At 40.0% G+C, this 16913-nt stretch overlaps 2 protein-coding genes across 2 annotated transcripts in view; one reads left to right on the plus strand and one right to left on the minus strand.

Moving 5' to 3' along the window:
- Positions 1-3764, plus strand: part of MYO7A (myosin VIIA) — an 87321-nt gene extending 83557 nt beyond the window's left edge. Inside the window, exon 52 of the mRNA XM_039848328.1 lies at positions 124-3764. Coding sequence (XP_039704262.1) covers positions 124-213 — 90 coding nt within the window. The 3' untranslated portion in view covers positions 214-3764. The remainder of the gene's footprint in view (positions 1-123) is intronic.
- Positions 2373-16913, minus strand: part of GDPD4 (glycerophosphodiester phosphodiesterase domain containing 4) — an 81881-nt gene continuing 67340 nt past the window's right edge. Inside the window, exons 14-16 of the mRNA XM_039848329.1 lie at positions 14062-14144; positions 13255-13304; positions 2373-2872 (exon numbers count right to left, since the gene is read on the minus strand). Of these exons, the coding sequence (XP_039704263.1) occupies positions 2373-2872; positions 13255-13304; positions 14062-14144 (633 nt within the window). The remainder of the gene's footprint in view (positions 2873-13254; positions 13305-14061; positions 14145-16913) is intronic.

Here is a 16913-nt window from a genome sequence, read left to right on the forward strand (position 1 = left end):
CAGGATTTGCCTTTGCCCAGGGTTCTGCCTACTGCAGGGCTTCCTGGGAGCTGTGTTCTGGGTCTGAGTGGGCTGGCCCTGTCCTAGTGTGTGCTCTGTTTATCTTCTTACCACTGTTTCCAGGGCTACAAGATGGATGACCTCCTGACTTCCTATATTAGCCAGATGCTCACAGCTATGAGCAAACAGCGGGGCTCCAGGAGTGGCAAGTGAACAGTGGAGAGGTGGCACTGGCTCTGCGCCTGCTCCCTGGGCAGCAGCTGGCTCAGGCCCATCAGCTACCTCTGCAGCTGGGGGAAGAACTATTCCATCCAGGCAGGGAGGAAGGACTGGCTGGCTACCAGTGACTGCACCAGCTCGGCCTCCGGCCCTTCTTCCAGTGAGGTGTCCCAGCTGGAATACAGAACTTCCCTCTAGCCGCCCTTCAGGACCCTGGGTTGGATCTGGTCCTGGCTTGCTGTGGCCTTCCCAGTTGTTAGACCCAGTTCTCCCTGGATGCTTTTCTCATCTCAGACCAGCCCTACCACGCGACCTCCTTACACTTTCTGTGCACCACTGAGACAGGAATCAAGAGGACAACCTAGTTCTCCATACTGGGAGCAAAATCAAACCAACCAAGCAAAGAATATCTGACACCTAAGGAACTGGTTTAATTTCCCAAACTCCAGAATCCTCAGCTGGGGTGAGGGAGATGAGATAGACCACTTTTATATATTGTAGTGTGAGTGCCGAGCCCCTGCTCCTTGATGATCTTGGGGCATAAACCGTATGTTTCACCTTCTGGCCCTAGAGTGTATTTGTTATGGGGAGGGCAGAGGGAGGGGAAGATTGTGGGGCCTGGACAGGACCGTTTGTGTGTGCAGGTGACTTGTATAACCATCTCCCTGGTCTATGTGTACAGGGCCAAGCTGGTTCAGGTTTGGGGATAGGGGTGCCTGAACCCAAGGTGTGCTTGAAAGGGACCGGTTGCGGAGAAATGTTGGACATCAGCTTGGGAGATAAGGATGTAAATGTGCATGGACTGGGGATCTAGAGGGACTGGCTTCTGGGCCTTAACTAGGGCCAGTGGAGCCAGAGTGGCCCTTGCATCCTGCCAGAAATGTCTCCTTGGCTCATCAAGAGACCACCAGGAACCCCAAGGACAATGCTGCTTTGGGTTAAATCCTTACATCCAGTGCGTGCCTGTAAAATGTTTTTGACCAGATGGAACGACCAAGTTTAAACATGACCTGGGGAGGTCTGGGGTGGGGGCTTCAGACAGGAAGGTGTGATTTGGGGCTTTGGCTGGGATGAGTGTCAAGAGAAGTAACTGGAGAATCCCCCTGAAGTGGGCATGTTTGTCATCTGCCTCAGGGTCTCCAATACTTAAGCAGAGCAAGCAAATCCTGGTTGCCCTCACACTCAAGTGTCTTAGGTCATCTGCATTTAGGTGCCCAATGACAAGGTGCCCATGGGGAGTGCTATTCTCTCCAATTGGCTGTGTGGGAGAGGGAGGGGCTGGTTGCGAACTGGAGGCCCCGAACCAGGTAGCCCTGCTTTCTGGAATGACCATGTGGCTGTCTGAGACAGCCCTGTCTCACCAATGGCACATGACTCCACAGTCAGCCCAGGATATATCTGAGCCAGAAGGAAGGTGCTGCGGTAGCCTGCCCCTACACCATCATCATATAGATGGGGATGCTGAAGCCCAGAGAAAGAGTGTGAATAGGTGAAGGCCACTTGCTGGAACTAAATTCACTGCTTCTAACACTAGGCTCCCAGACAGAAGGGGCTCCAGATGCTTGTTCTAAGCTCTAGTGTCCCTTCAAGGCCTAGGGCCATTGGGTGGGCATTGGGTTCTGCCCATCACTCCATTGAGGAATCAGCCATTGGCAACCTATAGGGAAGCATCCTACTGCACACCAGATCCTAGAATGTGCATGTGGGTGAGATCTTTGCCCCTGACTCGTGCCCATGACACCTCTCATTTTCTGACTCATGATGGCATCATTTTTGCATTCATCCCCTAGTCTTTGTCCACCCGAGCAATCACATAGAGGTCCAAAGAAGACACCATTTACTTTCTGCATTCCTGAAAGGTTGCCTTTATTTACATGCTGATGTTCACCACAGCCATTCCATTAGCAGGGAATACTACGAATGGTTAGGAAGAGACAAACCCTGTGTCACCCAGAGAACCACCAGCTCCAGCTCTAGGACCATAATTGTTTCCCCCTTGCCCACCCCCTGGAGGTACATTCTTTATAATAGGGAGACTAGTCCAGAATGGTTCTCCTGAGAGCCTCAACGGATCTTCCGTACTCCTTTCTTGATCACTTCCCATCATCACCAACCTTAAGCACAGAGAAGAGGATGAAGGGGGCAAGTTGCAATTAATTTTTCTTTGAGGAGAACCCAGAGGAGGATAAGGACATGTCAGATGTGGTGGAAACTGTGTTTCTTGGGAAGGATTCAATAGTGGAAGTACTCTGGTGTTGTGTTTCAGGATGAAGGACCTCTATGGAGGTAATTGTTGCTTCATTTTCCGTCAAAGCAGGCAATGCAGTTTGAAGGGTGGGTTCTCTGGTGGCCTCCCAGGTGGGTGCTAGGATGGGTTCCAAGGCCTCGGAGGGTATTAGTTGTCTAACATCATCCTTTGCAGGCATCAGTGATTTTAGGGGTTCATTGTCTGGCTCTGGTTTACTGTCTATCTTCTTGGGGGCTACTAGAAACTGGCGAGGGCCTGGGTAGTTGCTAATGCTGTTGGGTAAAGGTGGGTAGATGGCTTTCAGAGTCCAAGGGCTTTCCGAAACTCTGGGAGGAGGCTCAATGGATAAATTCGAAGCTTTTTGATTCTCACTTTTTCCCATTTCGAGGCCTATACTCTCAGTATCTGTGGGACAGAAAAGACAAAAACGCAGATGCCTCAAATGTCACTTTTCCCATCTTAACCATTCATGCGGTGAAATCTTTAAAATGTTAGTCCCTCACTTACCATCTCATATTCTTGCCCTCTAGTTCTTGCCCTGCCCCAAACTTTGTGCAGACTTTATCATGGTCCTCCAATTCAGCATAGTGCTAGAGTTTAAGAGTCTATTGTGTGAGGTTCTAGCTCCCCATGAAAACCTTCAAAAGACAGTGACTAACATTTACTTAAAGTTCATGCATTTCACAACTATTGCTTCCAAATCAGTTTGAATAGGAAAATGAACACATCCTCTATTAGAATGGGGGCTTTTTAAGGTCAGAGACTTTGTCTTGCTTACTACTACACACAAAGTGCTCAGAAGTGTCTATCAAATAGTCAGTGCTCAAAAAATTAATTTTTTTCTGACTGATAGGAAAAATAGATGGATACTTCTAGTAATGGAGCTTGACTCTTACTTAAGACAAATTAAAAACTGTATAACATACAAAGCCAAGAAAACACCTTAAATATTTATTCTTAAATATTTGACTAACCAATGAAACTCTTTGGGCTTGAACTTTTCTTGTGGTGATGTTTCTTGATATACAAATTGATTGTGATAGTGGGCTATTAAAATTTTCTATTTCTTCTCTCTGTTCTGGCAAGTTGTGTATTTCAAGGAATTTGTCACTTCATTTGTCAAATTTAATGGCATAAAAATGTTCATAATTTTCCTTTTTACATCTAGGATATAGAGACATTCCCTGTTTCATTCATTATTCATCATATTGGCAATTTCTCTCTCTTTCCTTTTCTCCCATCCTCCCTCCCTCTCTGTCTCATCTTGCTAAGAGCTTATCAATTTATTTTTTTTCAAAGAAACAACTTTTCATTCTCTATTGTTTATGTCTTTTCAATTTCATTGATTGCTGATATCTTTATTACTTCCTTCCTTTTCCTTAGGAAAAATTTACTTTTTTTTAGATTCTTAAGGTAGAAACTTAATATTAAACCTTTCTTCCTTCTAACTTTTAAAGTAACAAATTCCCCTCTAAGTCCTGCTTTAGCTGTATTCCAAAAATTCTGATGTATATACATTATCCTTTAATTTAAAATATTTTCTCATTTCCCTTGTGATTTATCCCTTGATCAACAGGATATTTAGAAATACATTAATTTCCAACATTTAGAAGTTGAGCTAGATATCAATGTTCATTTCTTATTTAATTTTGTCATCACAGGACATACCCTGTAAGATTTCAGTCATTTGAAATTTATTTACTGAAACGTGTTTTATGGCTTGTCATGTGGTCTATTTTGGCAAATATGCCATGTCGCGTACATTTGAAAATATTGTATATACTGCAGTTGTTGGGCATACTGTTTTATGTCAGTCAGGTCAAGGTAGTTGTTCAGACACCTACATCCTTTCTGATTATATTTTTTTGTGTTTAGTTGCTCTTTAAGGTACTGAGAGAGGAATGTTAAAATTTCCAGCTCTAATCTCTCTTTCATTCAGTTTTTATTTAATCAGTCTTGAAGCTGTTATTAAAGTACATACACAGTTATAATTATAACATTTTTATCTTCTTGATATATTGACCTTTTCACCATTATGAAATCTTTGTTTCTAGTAATACTCCATGCTTTGAAATCCGTATTTTCAGATGTTATTTCTATGTTGATTGTTTACATGGCATATCATTTTCCCAGAGTTCAACTTAATCTATTTGTACTTTTGTATTTTAAATATTCTTTTGTAGACATCATATGGTTGAGTCTTCTTTTTTTCTATCTAATCTGATAATCTATTCTTGAGCATTTGGTGCATTTATATTTAATGTAATTAATAAATTGGTTGCATTCAGGACTACCATATTTGTTTTTTCTGTTATTTTGCTTCTTTTGTTCTCCTTTTCTTGAATCCATCGGCTAAAAGAGAGATTATCCTGCTGGCCTTGAAGAAGGAAGCTGTCATGTTGTGAGAGGGCCATATGGCTAAAACCTGAAGGTGAATACTAGTTGCTCAGAGCCAAACCCTGCTAACAGTGATCGAGAAAACGGGGACAACTTCAGTCCCACATTATGAAAAAAACTAAATTCTGCCAACAATCTGTGAGCTTGGAAGGGATGCTAAGATTCAGATGAGACTGTAGCCCAGACCAGCACCTTGATTTTAGCCTAGTGAGACTCTAAGCAGAGGACCCAGCTAACCTATCCCTGGACCATAGTTCATGAAACTATGAGATGATAAATTTATATTGTTTTAAGCTGCTAGTTTTGTTGTAACTTTTACACAGCAATAAAAACTAATATACACGGCAATAGTATCTATCCAAATGAAATACAAAAATTAAGTAGGCTAAAAATCATAATAAACAGAGTCTAAGTAACCTATGGGATATATCAAAGTATCTAACATATATGAAATTAGAATCCCAGAAAGAGGGTAGAGGTAGAAAAGTATTTGAAAAAATAAAAACTAAAAATTTGTCCAATCTGATGAAAATTATACTCTGATCTAAGCAGTTCAGCAAAGCCCAAGCACAATTAACACACATACACACACACATGCACACACACACACACACACACACACGACAGTCATATGCACCAAGGTAAACTCCATTCAAATTACTGAAAACCAGTAATAAAAGGAACAATCTTAAAAAGCAGTCAGAGTGATGTCAGAAACGTGGCAGAGTGAGAGACATCCCCAGATCTCTCTCCTTGAAACAACAATAAGTTGAACATATAAAACAACAAAAAACACCCAAACTGCACACTAGCACGTCTCAGCATGGAATCTGCGCATAAGAACTACCACAGGACAGAACCCTGGGTGTCAGGTGGTGAAATGGGAGAAACAAAGAAGGTACCTTTTGCAGCCGAGCTCCTTGTATAAAGAGGGGGAGGGGAGAAGGTGCAGTGATTTTTCTGAACAGCCCTGCCTTAGAGAGCTGTGAGCTACACACAGCCAGCGGCAGTGCCCAGATATCAGGACAGAAAGCAAAGAAGCGGGAATGGCAGAGGCAGAGAAACGACAGTTGATTTTTACCAGTCGGGGTTGGAAAACTGAGGCTGAGCCGCAGTTCTCCTCCCCCAACTCAGAGGGGCCCTCCCTGCACTTCCTCCGAAACAACGCCGTGGAGCCCCAGGAGAATCTGTGCAAATGCTACAGAAACTGTCGCTAACACTGACAGGGACTGAGACTGAGGGCAGCGAGCATGACTGAATATCAATTAGAAAAAAAAAAGCATTATTAAGACTTTATTGATGTGGTTCTGAGAGGAGGGAAAAAAATGGCATAGATGATAGAGGCTCTGTTTATTCCTCTGGTGACCACATCAAAGTTGCGACTGAAACAAGGACAAAGCAGCAAGGAAAAATTGCCTGGGATCTAGATGAACAAGTCATACAACTAGAGAGAAATCCAAGAAATCCTGCAACAGCAGAAGGTACGACAGGGCAAGGACACGGGGCTGCCTGGTCTCCCACGGCTGAGTGAGACGGAGGCGGCGGCATGCCATTGGCAGTGGCAGACACCTCTTTTAAAAGTAAAGGGACCACATCGCGAGCAGATTTTTGCGGTGACAGACCTGCTCACTGTGAGCACCAGTGCTGATTCGGCTGCACGCAGGGGGCACCAGGGACTTATAGGGAGACATTGTGGGAGTGAGGGCCAAGGCAAGACTTGCTCTGTACAAAAGAGCCGGTGGTATCTATTGTTCCCTGTTGAGCCCTACCCCTTTCCAGTGCTCAGACGCTGCACTGCCATAACTCTGATGTCATCAAACTAGATAACAGAGGTCGCTCCACCCAGGAGATTTCTTGAAATTCCGCCTCCCCCAACTCGCGGCCCTACCCAAGCCAATCCAGGTATATCCTCAGTGAGTCAGGTGCTCGTTGCTGAGCAGTGCCTAGATTCACACTGGAGGCAGCTGGCCTCATTTTCTGGTATAGTCTTTTGAGGCAACTATAAGCACAGCATCTTTGGATTGCTTGCTGAATCTTAACAGGTGGCCCCGGAGGGGTAAAGGCTTGAGCTAAATTTGGCTTGCAGCTGAACCCCTCTCAGGACTGTGCCATTGGACACCTACTTCAAAACCCACACTAATAAGTCCAGGAAACTTAGGAGCTTTGCTTAATACATAGAAACAGACACAGAAAGACAGCCAAAATGGAAAGACAAAGAAACAGAAGCCATATGCAAGAACAGAACAGAGATCCAGATATAATGGAGTCAAGTAATCTAACAGATACAGAGTTCAAAACACTGGTTATAAAAATGCTCAATGAACTTTTGGGAAGTGTAGATAACATTGGTGAGAACTTGAACAAAGAGATAAAAAACATAAAAATGGAAATGGGAATTATAAAAGGGAACCAGTCTGAAATGAAGAACACATTATCCAAGACAAAAAGTATATTAAATGGAATAAACAAAGGAATAAACAATAAAAAAAAAAAAAGGATCAAACGCCATATCTAGAGGATGAGAAAGACAAGGACACTCAATCACAACGGCAAGAAAAAGATGCCAAGACTATAAAAATATGGGACACTATTAAGGGTCCAAATATCCATCTGATTGGCATAACTAAAGAAAATCAAGATGTTGAACAGCTGTTTGAAGAAATAATGATGGAAAACTTCCCTCACTTGGTGAAGGAAATGAACATAAAACCCCAGGAGGCTCGGAGAATTCCAAAAACCAGGTATCCAAAGAGGCCCACACCGAGACACATTATAATTAAAGTGCCAAAGGTTAAATATAAAGAAAGAATATTAAAAGCAGCAACAGAAAAACAGATGGTTAGTTAACAAGGAAACACCTATCAGACTGGCAGCTGACTCTCAATAGAAACTATGCAGGACAGAAGGGCTTGGACAAAATATTCCACGTGATGATCACCCAGGATCTACAACCAAGAACAATTTATGCAGCAAATCCATCATTTAGAGTCAAAAGACAGATAAAGAGCTTCCCAGACAAAAATAAGCTAAAGGAATTTATCAACACCATGCCAGTATTACAGGAAATGTTGGAGGGACTTCTTTAAGAAGAAAAGCATGTATCAAAAACAGTAATAAAGAATGTTAATAACTACATTCCTATCAGAAGTACCTCAAACGGAAAAGAATTAAGTGCTCCAACCAAAAGATAGAGTGGCTAAACAGATAAAAAAGAAAAAAAAACCTGCACATATGCTGCCTACTAAAGACTCACTTCAGATTAAAAGAAACACAGATACTAAAAAGGAATGGGACAAAAAAAGATATTGCTTTGATGGCCCTAGAAGGTATTTAAGTCAGACAGAGAAAGATAAACACTATATGATTTCACTTATATGCAGAATCTAAGGAATAAAAAGAACAAACTAATCAAAAACAGACTCACAAATATAGTGGACAATTTGGTGATGGACAGAGGGGAGTGGGTTTTGGGGTGCTGGGAGAATGAGGTGAAGTGTTAAAGAAGTACAAATTAGTACCCGATGGATGGTCACAGGGATGGGGGGCATGGCATAGGGAATGCAGTTAGCATTAATGCATTGGCTAGGTGGAGGGTCAGAGGAGGAAGGGAGCTATTGAGGTGATCGCTTTACGAACTATATAGATGTCTAACCAATGTACTATATATTTAAATCTAATTAAAATAAATAAATTTTTTTTAAAGGCTTTATATAAAGCAGGGATCCAAGACGCTTAGACACCATCTACAGGAAACCAAAAGAAAAATGCCTTCTTTGCAATAGGTAGAGAGAGAACTTTATATAATAAAACTTTCTGGAAAAAGCAGCAGAATACACTTCCATTAATGCTCAGGCAGAGAAATAGTCCATTAAACACCATGAACAACCAAGATGACAAGGAAACTCAGAAAGAAAGTGAAATATCTCCAGAAAATAAGCTTACGTACATAGAAATATGCAGTTTAAATGACAGAGAATTCAGGATGGTACTTCTGAAAAAACTCAGTGAGAGCCAAAACAATTCATATCAACAATTTCAAGAATTGAAAAAACAAAGAGATGAGCAGAATGAGTTGGGTTTTTTTAGCAAGGAGATAGAAACCCTCAAATAGAACTTCTGGAGATGAAGAACACGCTGAAAGAGATGAAAAATGAAATAGCAAGCTTGAGAAATAGAGTCAACCAAATGGAGGAAAGGATCGGTGATATCAAAGATAGAAATCTAGAAATAAATCAGGACGAAGAAGAGGGAAATCAAAGAATGAAAAATAATGAAAGAGAAATACAAGAACCAGCTGATACCATCGGGAGAGGAAACATAAGAATAATGGGCATTCCTGAAGGGGAGGAAAAGAGCAGGGACTAGAAAGCATTTTCAGACAAATAGCGGACGAGAATTTCCCAAATCTAAGGAATGAGCTGGAATTTGGAATTTAGGAAGTCAACAGAACACCCAATTATCTCAACCCAAAAAGGCCTTCACCAAGACATATTGAATTAAAATCATCAAAAATCAACAACAAAGACAATTCTCAGGGCAGCCAGGGAAAAGAAGACAGTAACCTATAAAGGAAAACCCATTAGATTATCATTGTACTTCTTAGCACAAAGCCTGCAAGCCAGAAAGGAGTGAAATCAAATAAATATTCAAACTATTAAATGAAAGGCACTACCAGTCAAGAATAATGTATCCAGCTAAGCTTTCCTTTAGATATGAAAGAGAAATAAAGACTTTCCCAGACATAAAAAAAAAAAAAAGAATTCTGCACTACGAGGCCTGCATTACAGAAAATACTGAAAGGGGTCAGCTCACCTAAAACAAAATAACAACAACAAAAAAAAACATAATTAGGAGTAAGGCAACTAACAGGCAGATAGAAGCAGAGGAGTGCAGCCCTTACTAACATCAGGGCATCAAAAGCTTAAACAATAAAAAGAGATTTTTTATAGCAAGATAGTAATGAACATTCAGCATACATAGGGAAAAATTGAGAGAACAACGACTGAAAAAGCGGAGGACTGAAAGATCCAAATTCGCAAAAGGGAATGGGGATAAGGCACGCACAGAAGAAAATGGACATCTGTATATATATTACTATCGTTTACACATATTTGTAATGGTAACCACACACCAAAGATTGAGAACTGATGTTCATAACATAAAAGAAGAAGGACCAGAGGAAAAAACCACAAAACCCAACCAAAATAAAGAAAACAAAAACACAAGGACAAGGAAGTAATGGAAACACTGAGCTACTAGAAAGCAAAACATAAAATGGCTACAAGAAGACCTCATATTTCAATAATCACCTTAAATGTAAATGGATTGAACTCACCAATAAAAAGGCACAGAGTTGCAGAATGGATCAAAAAACAAAACCCAATAATATGCTGCCTCCAGGAGACACATCTCAGTTCCAAAGACAAATACAGATTCAATGTGAAAGGGTAAAAAATGACATTTCAAGCAAATGGCATTCAGAGAAAAGCAGGAGTAGCGGTACTAAAAGCGGATGAAATAGACTCTTGATAAAAAAAAAGGTAAAGAAAGATACTGAGGGACACTTCATAATGACAAAGGGGATCATGCACCAAGAAGACATAACACTTATTAATATCTATGCTCCCAATCAAAGAGCCCCAAAATATGTAAAGCAATTACTAACAGAAATAAAGACAGAAACAGAGCAAAACACTATCATAGTAGGAGATCTAAATACCCCAATGTCAGATATGGACAGATTATCCAAACAGAAAATCAGTAAGGAAATAACATCCTTAAATGACACATTAGACCAACTGGATATAATTGACTTTTACAAAGCCTTTCATCCCAAAACAGCCGCTTACACATTCTACTCTAGTGCATATGGAACAATCTCAAGAATCAACCACATACTGGGACACCGAGATAGCCTCGACAAATATAAGAAGACTGAAATCATACCAACTATATTCTCTGATCATAATACTTTGAAACTAGAGATCAACTGCAAAAAGAAATCAGGAAGAACTACAAATACATGGAGATTAAACAACACACTACTGAAGAATAACTGCGTCAAAGAAGAAATAAAAAGAGATCGAGAGATACATAGAAACGAGTGATAATGATAGTACAATGAATCAAAACTTTTGGGACATGGCAAAAGCGGTCATAAGAGAAAAGTTTATATCATTACAGGCCTATCTCAAAAAATAAGAACGAGCTGAAATAAATAATCTAATGCTTCATCCTAAAAAACTAGAAAAGAAAGAAGAAATGAACCCTAAAATGAGCAGAAGGAAAGAAATTATCAAAATTAGAGCAGAAATAAATGAAATTGAAAACAAAAGAATAGAAAAACTAAATGCAACAAAGAGCTGGTTCTTTGAGATTAATAAAATTGACAAACCCCTGGCTACACTCACTAAAGAAAAAAGAGAAAGGACACAAATAAACAAAATCAGGGATGAAAGAGGGGAAATTACGACTGATATCGCAGAAATACAAAGGATCATACAAGAATACTATGAAAAGTATGTAATGCCAAGTTTAATAACCTAGAAGAAATGGACAAGTACTTAGAAAAATACAACCTTCCTAGACTAAATAGACTGATCAGCAGTATGGGAATTGAAACAATCATCAAAAACCTACCAAAAAGTAAAAGTCCCGGACCAGGTGGCTTCACCAGTGAATTCTACCAAACATTCAAAGAAGATTTAACACCTATTCTCCTCAAATTCTTCCAAAAAATTGAAGAGGAGGCAATACTTCCCAACTCATTTTATGAGGCCAATATTATCCTGATACCAAAATCTGGTGAGAACAACACAAACACACACACACACACACACACACACACACACACACACACACACAAACTACATATATCATCTCTCATGAACACAGATGCAAAAATCCTAAATAAGATACTAGCGAACTGAATACAGCAACATATTAAAAAGATTATACACCATGATCAAGTGGGCTTCATCCCAGGGACACAGGGATTGTTCAACATATGTGAATCGATTAACGTGATATACCACATAAGCAAATTAAAAAATAAGAATCATATGATCATATCAATAGATGCAGAAAAAGCCTTTGACAAGATACAGCATCCATTTATGATCAAAACACTTAACAAAATCGGTATAGAAGGAAAGCACCTGAACATAATAAAGGCCATCTATGACAAACCCTCAGCCAACATTATACTTAATGGTGAAAAACGAAAAACCTTCCCTCTAAGATCAGGAACAAGGCAAGGCTGTCCGCCATCACCACTGTTAGTCAATATAACTTTGGAGGTCCTAGCGAGTGCAATCAGGCAAGAGAAAGATGTAAAAGGCATCCAAAGAGGAAATGAAGCAGTCAAACTGTCACTACTTGCGGATGACATGATTCTCTAAATAGAAAACCTTAAAGACTCCACAAGTATACTACAAGAAACAATAAGCAAATACAGTAAAGTTTCTGGATACAAAATCCAAGTTCAAAATCTATAGTGTTCCTATCCTCTAACAACAAAGCGTCAGAAAAAGAAGTGGAAAAAATAATTCCTTTTGCAATTGCAACAAAAAGAATGAAATGCCTAGGAATAAATTTAATAAAACGTGAAGGACCTATATAATAAAAACTACAAGACCCTATTAAAAGAAATTGAAGAAGATATAAAGACATGGAAAGATATTCCCTGTTCTTGGATCGGAAGAATCAACATAGTTAAAATGACCTTATTACCTAAAGCATTATACAGATTTGATGCAATCCTCATCAAAATCCCATCAGTACTTTTTAAAGAAATAGAACAAAAAAATCATCAGATTTGTATGGAAGCACGAAAGACCCCGAATTGCTAAAGCCATCCTGAGAAAAAAGAACGAGGCTGGAGACATCACTCTGCTCGACTTCAAATTATACTACAAAGCGACAGTGATCAAAACAGCATGGTATGGAAGCCACTCTATCCTGGACCTAGGCTCCTGGCCCAGTGGTGTCAATTGCTATACTTTTCCCTGCTTCCTCGCTGTTTTCTGTGGGCCAGTTCTCCACTCTCTGGGGCCACCCTCCACAGACAGCTTTCAGTTATCAGTTCCTATCAGAGTGCCTGGTCCAAAGTGGATATTCAATACCTTTGTAATGAATGAATATTTGAACAAGTTAACACAAAAACACCACATTTGATTTTCTTTGAAGGGGTTTCACTGCTAGAGAATGAGGTCCAAAATAAAGTCTGATGTCAAGGGCCATCCAGACTCTGTGCTCAGCCCACACAGCTCAATTTCTCCCTGGTCCCAAACCCCCAATTTCCCACACTCCTTCAGTTCTTGTCAGACATGAAAAGCAGGCCCTGTGACTTGCAGGCAATGGGTAGGAGTGGGCTAGACCTCTGACTTTACCTGTGTGACTGCTGGTGCTTTCTGAGACGTTTTCTTTGTTTTCTTTCCACCTGGAAGGAACGAGACTATCCATGAATCTCAAATACTTCAGAAGAAGGCAATAAGCCAAGACAGTGGCCAAAAAAGAAACATTATCCAGTCATATTCTCACTTAAGCAGAGCGTTTGTACTTTCCCCCTTTAACGGATAACCCACAAAAGAAGAAATGATGAGCATGGTGAGGTCTACACAACCATGGCGTCTTATTCTTCCAGGATGTTTTCTCTCTTGCCTTAAACCTTAAAACCCTGTAGGATTTGGCCTGCAAGGAATCTTAAATGTCATTTTCTTGGACAGATAAAAAGACTATGGCCTAGAAAAGCACAGTGATTTTCCCAGGGTCATCCACTGAGCAAGGGGAAAATCCAGGGCAGAAATCCAGCCTTCCCAGTTTGTGAACCTGCTCTTTGCACAGCACCCTGCATGTCTGGTTTTGTAGAAGGCAGGAAGATGGAGACATTTGCTTTGGACAGAGTTTAACCTCTGTCGTCCCCCAACTGATCCACACTGAATCTGCAGTTACAGGCTTTAACTGAGCTTTAGTGAGAGTCTTATGCCGAGGAGGTGGAAAGGGTGTGAAGAGCTACAGGCAACATGAGAAGAAATGAGAGGTTCAGAATATTAACCCTGTCTTCCTGAGAACTTGCCATTCAGGATTACAGGTAGAGTGTTTAACTGTTTTTGTTTGTTTGTTTTTAGCTTTCTGTAAGAACCATTCATAATTTTATTCTGGGAAAAATTCATTTAGAATTACAAATATATTCTTACCAATGAAAATAAAATATGGAAACGATGAAAACTGCAGAAACACCATCCAGGAGAAACCACGTAAACATATAATGACTTGGTGTCTACAAAACAGAAAACAAACTACAGTTAAAGAACTTCACAATAGGAAGGGATTTTAGATCATATGGGCAGTGTCCCTCGCTGTACCGCCAGTGCTGGGAGTGGGGGGTGAAGAGGATAGGTGACAGATCAGGTGGAGGAACTTTGATTTATGTGGTTATCTCAAATACAGAGAATACTTGCTGCTGACGTAACAATCAACCCACCTGTGTGTGAGGAGCAGGGGAGAGATCTACAAGGAATAAAACACTTTATTCCTTTCATCTCCTGTGACCGTCAACACAGAGGCCTGGAGGAATCCCCGAGAAGTCACATAGCAAGTCTATTCTGGACTCAGGACTATAGTCCAAGTTTCTTGCTCTGTGTTTTCATGGCATGACTTCCCAAACCTAGGTGTGCATTCAATTCTACCTGGGCAGTTTTAAGTAATACTGGTTCCGTTCCCTCTCATCATGTGTCAAGTATGTTGAAATTATTATTCTCCCTTACCTAACATGCCCCTTTCTCCACACTCTTTGCCTGAAGCACCCACTTCCCAGAGCTCCATCTCCTGTGTGAATTTTACAATTCTCTGGTTTGATTATCCCTTTCTTGTGTGAATTTTACAATTCTCTGGTTTGATTATCCCTTTCCTCCTCCACTGTGAATTTTACAATTCTCTGGTTTGATTATCCCTTTCCTCCTCCACTGTTCCCCACCACCAATTTTACTGGATGCTACTGGGGCTGGCACTTTTTATTCTTTCTTACCATTCGCCACCTTATCCCAAAGTCTTTCCTTGGACTGAATAATGACATTAATATTAATATTAATGATCAGGATAATAACAACAACTAGCAATGAGCATTTACAGGAGCTAAGGAAATGTTTTAACAACTTTAGGTCTATTTTTCTATCTATCTATCTATCTATCTATCTATCTATCTATCTATCTATCTATCTATCTATCTATTATGGTAACCTTGGTTAACAAAATCCAGTAAATTTTAAGTGTACATTTCAACAGTAAGGCATATATATATATATTGCACTGTGTGTTCACCGCCCATATATTTGTCACCACATATTTGACCCCTTTTATGCCACCTACCACCCCTCTCTCCGCATTGTCCATGTCTATGAGTCTCTGTCTGTCCTGTTCATTTGTTGCTTTTAGGTTTATATCCCACATGTAAGTGATATCATGTGCTTTTCAACTTTTTCTGTCTGGCTTATTTCACTTAGCATGATTATCTCGAGGTCCATCCATGTTGTCACAAATGGCAGTATTTCATCTCTTCTTATAGCCAAGTAATATTCCATTGTACATGTGTACTACATCTTCTTTATCCAATTATCTATCATAGGACACTTTGGTTGCTTCCATGTCCTGACCACTGTGAATAATGCTGCTATAAACATAGGTGTATAAATATCTTTTCAGATATATCTTTTCAAGTCTTTGGGGTAAATACCCAGTAGAGAGGGGCTGCTGGATCATATAGTGGATCAATTCTTAGTTTTTTGAGGAACCTCCATACTGTTTTCCATAGTGGCTGTACCAATTTGCAGTCCCGCCAGCAGTGTATGAGGGTTCCTTTTTCTATGCATCCTCTCCAACACTTGTTATTACTTGTCCTGTTGATGACAGCTATTCTAAGAGGTGTGAGATGGTATCTCGTTGTGGTTTTGATTTGCATTTCCCTAATAGCTAGCGATGTCGAGCATCTTTTCAAATATTTGTCAGCCATCTGTATGTCTTCTTGGGAGAAGTATCTGATCAGATCCTCTGCCCATTTTTTGATTGAATCGTTTGTTTTTTGTTGTTGTTATTGAGTCGTATGAGTTTTTTGTATATTTTGGAAATTAGGCCCTTATTGGAGGCATTGCTTGCAAATATATTTTCCCATTGAGATGGCTGTCTCTTTACTTTGTTGACAGTTTCTTTTGCTGTGCAGAAGCTTTTTAGTTTGATGTAGTCCCATTCATTTATTTTTGCTTTTACTGCCCTCACCTTTGAGGTCAAATTCATAAAATCCTCTTTAAGTCCAAGGTCCTTGAGTTTAGTTCCTGTGTTTCCTTCTATGTATTTTTTGTTTCAGGTCTTATATTCAGGTCCTTAATCCATTTTGAGTTCATTTTGGTGTGTGGTGATAGACAAGAATCTAGTTTCATTGTTTTGCAGGTGGTTTTCCAGTTTTCCCAGCATCATTTATTGAAGAGGTTTTCCTTTCTCCACTGTATGTTTTCGGCTTTTTTGTCGAAAATTATTTGCCCATATAAACATGGGTTTACTTCTGGACTCTCGATTCTGTTCCCTGGTCCGTGTGTCTTTTTTCCTGCCCATATCCTGCCGTTTTGATCACTGTCACTTTGTAATATAATTTGAAGTCGAGCAGAGTGATGCCTCTAGCCTCGTTCTTTTTTCTCAGGATGGCTTTAGCAATTCGGGGTCTTTCGTGCTTCCATACAAATCTGATGATTTTTTGTTCTATTTCTTTAAAAAGTGCCGATGGGATTTTGATGGGGATTGCATCAAATCTGTATAATGCTTTAGGTAATAAGGTCATTTTAACTATGTTGATTCTTCCGATCCAAGAACACGGAATATCTTTCCATGTCTTTATATCTTCTTCAATTTCTTTTAATAGGGTCTTGTAGTTTTTATTATATAGGTCCTTCACGTTTTATTAAATTTATTCCTAGGCATTTCATTCTTTTTGTTGCAATTGCAAAAGGAATTATTTTTTCCACTTCTTTTTCTGACGCTTTGTTGTTAGAGGATAGGAACG

The sequence above is a fragment of the Pteropus medius genome, unplaced genomic scaffold, assembly GCF_902729225.1.
Source record: "Pteropus medius unplaced genomic scaffold, Ma_sr-lr_union100, whole genome shotgun sequence".
NCBI lineage: Eukaryota > Metazoa > Chordata > Mammalia > Chiroptera > Pteropodidae > Pteropus > Pteropus medius.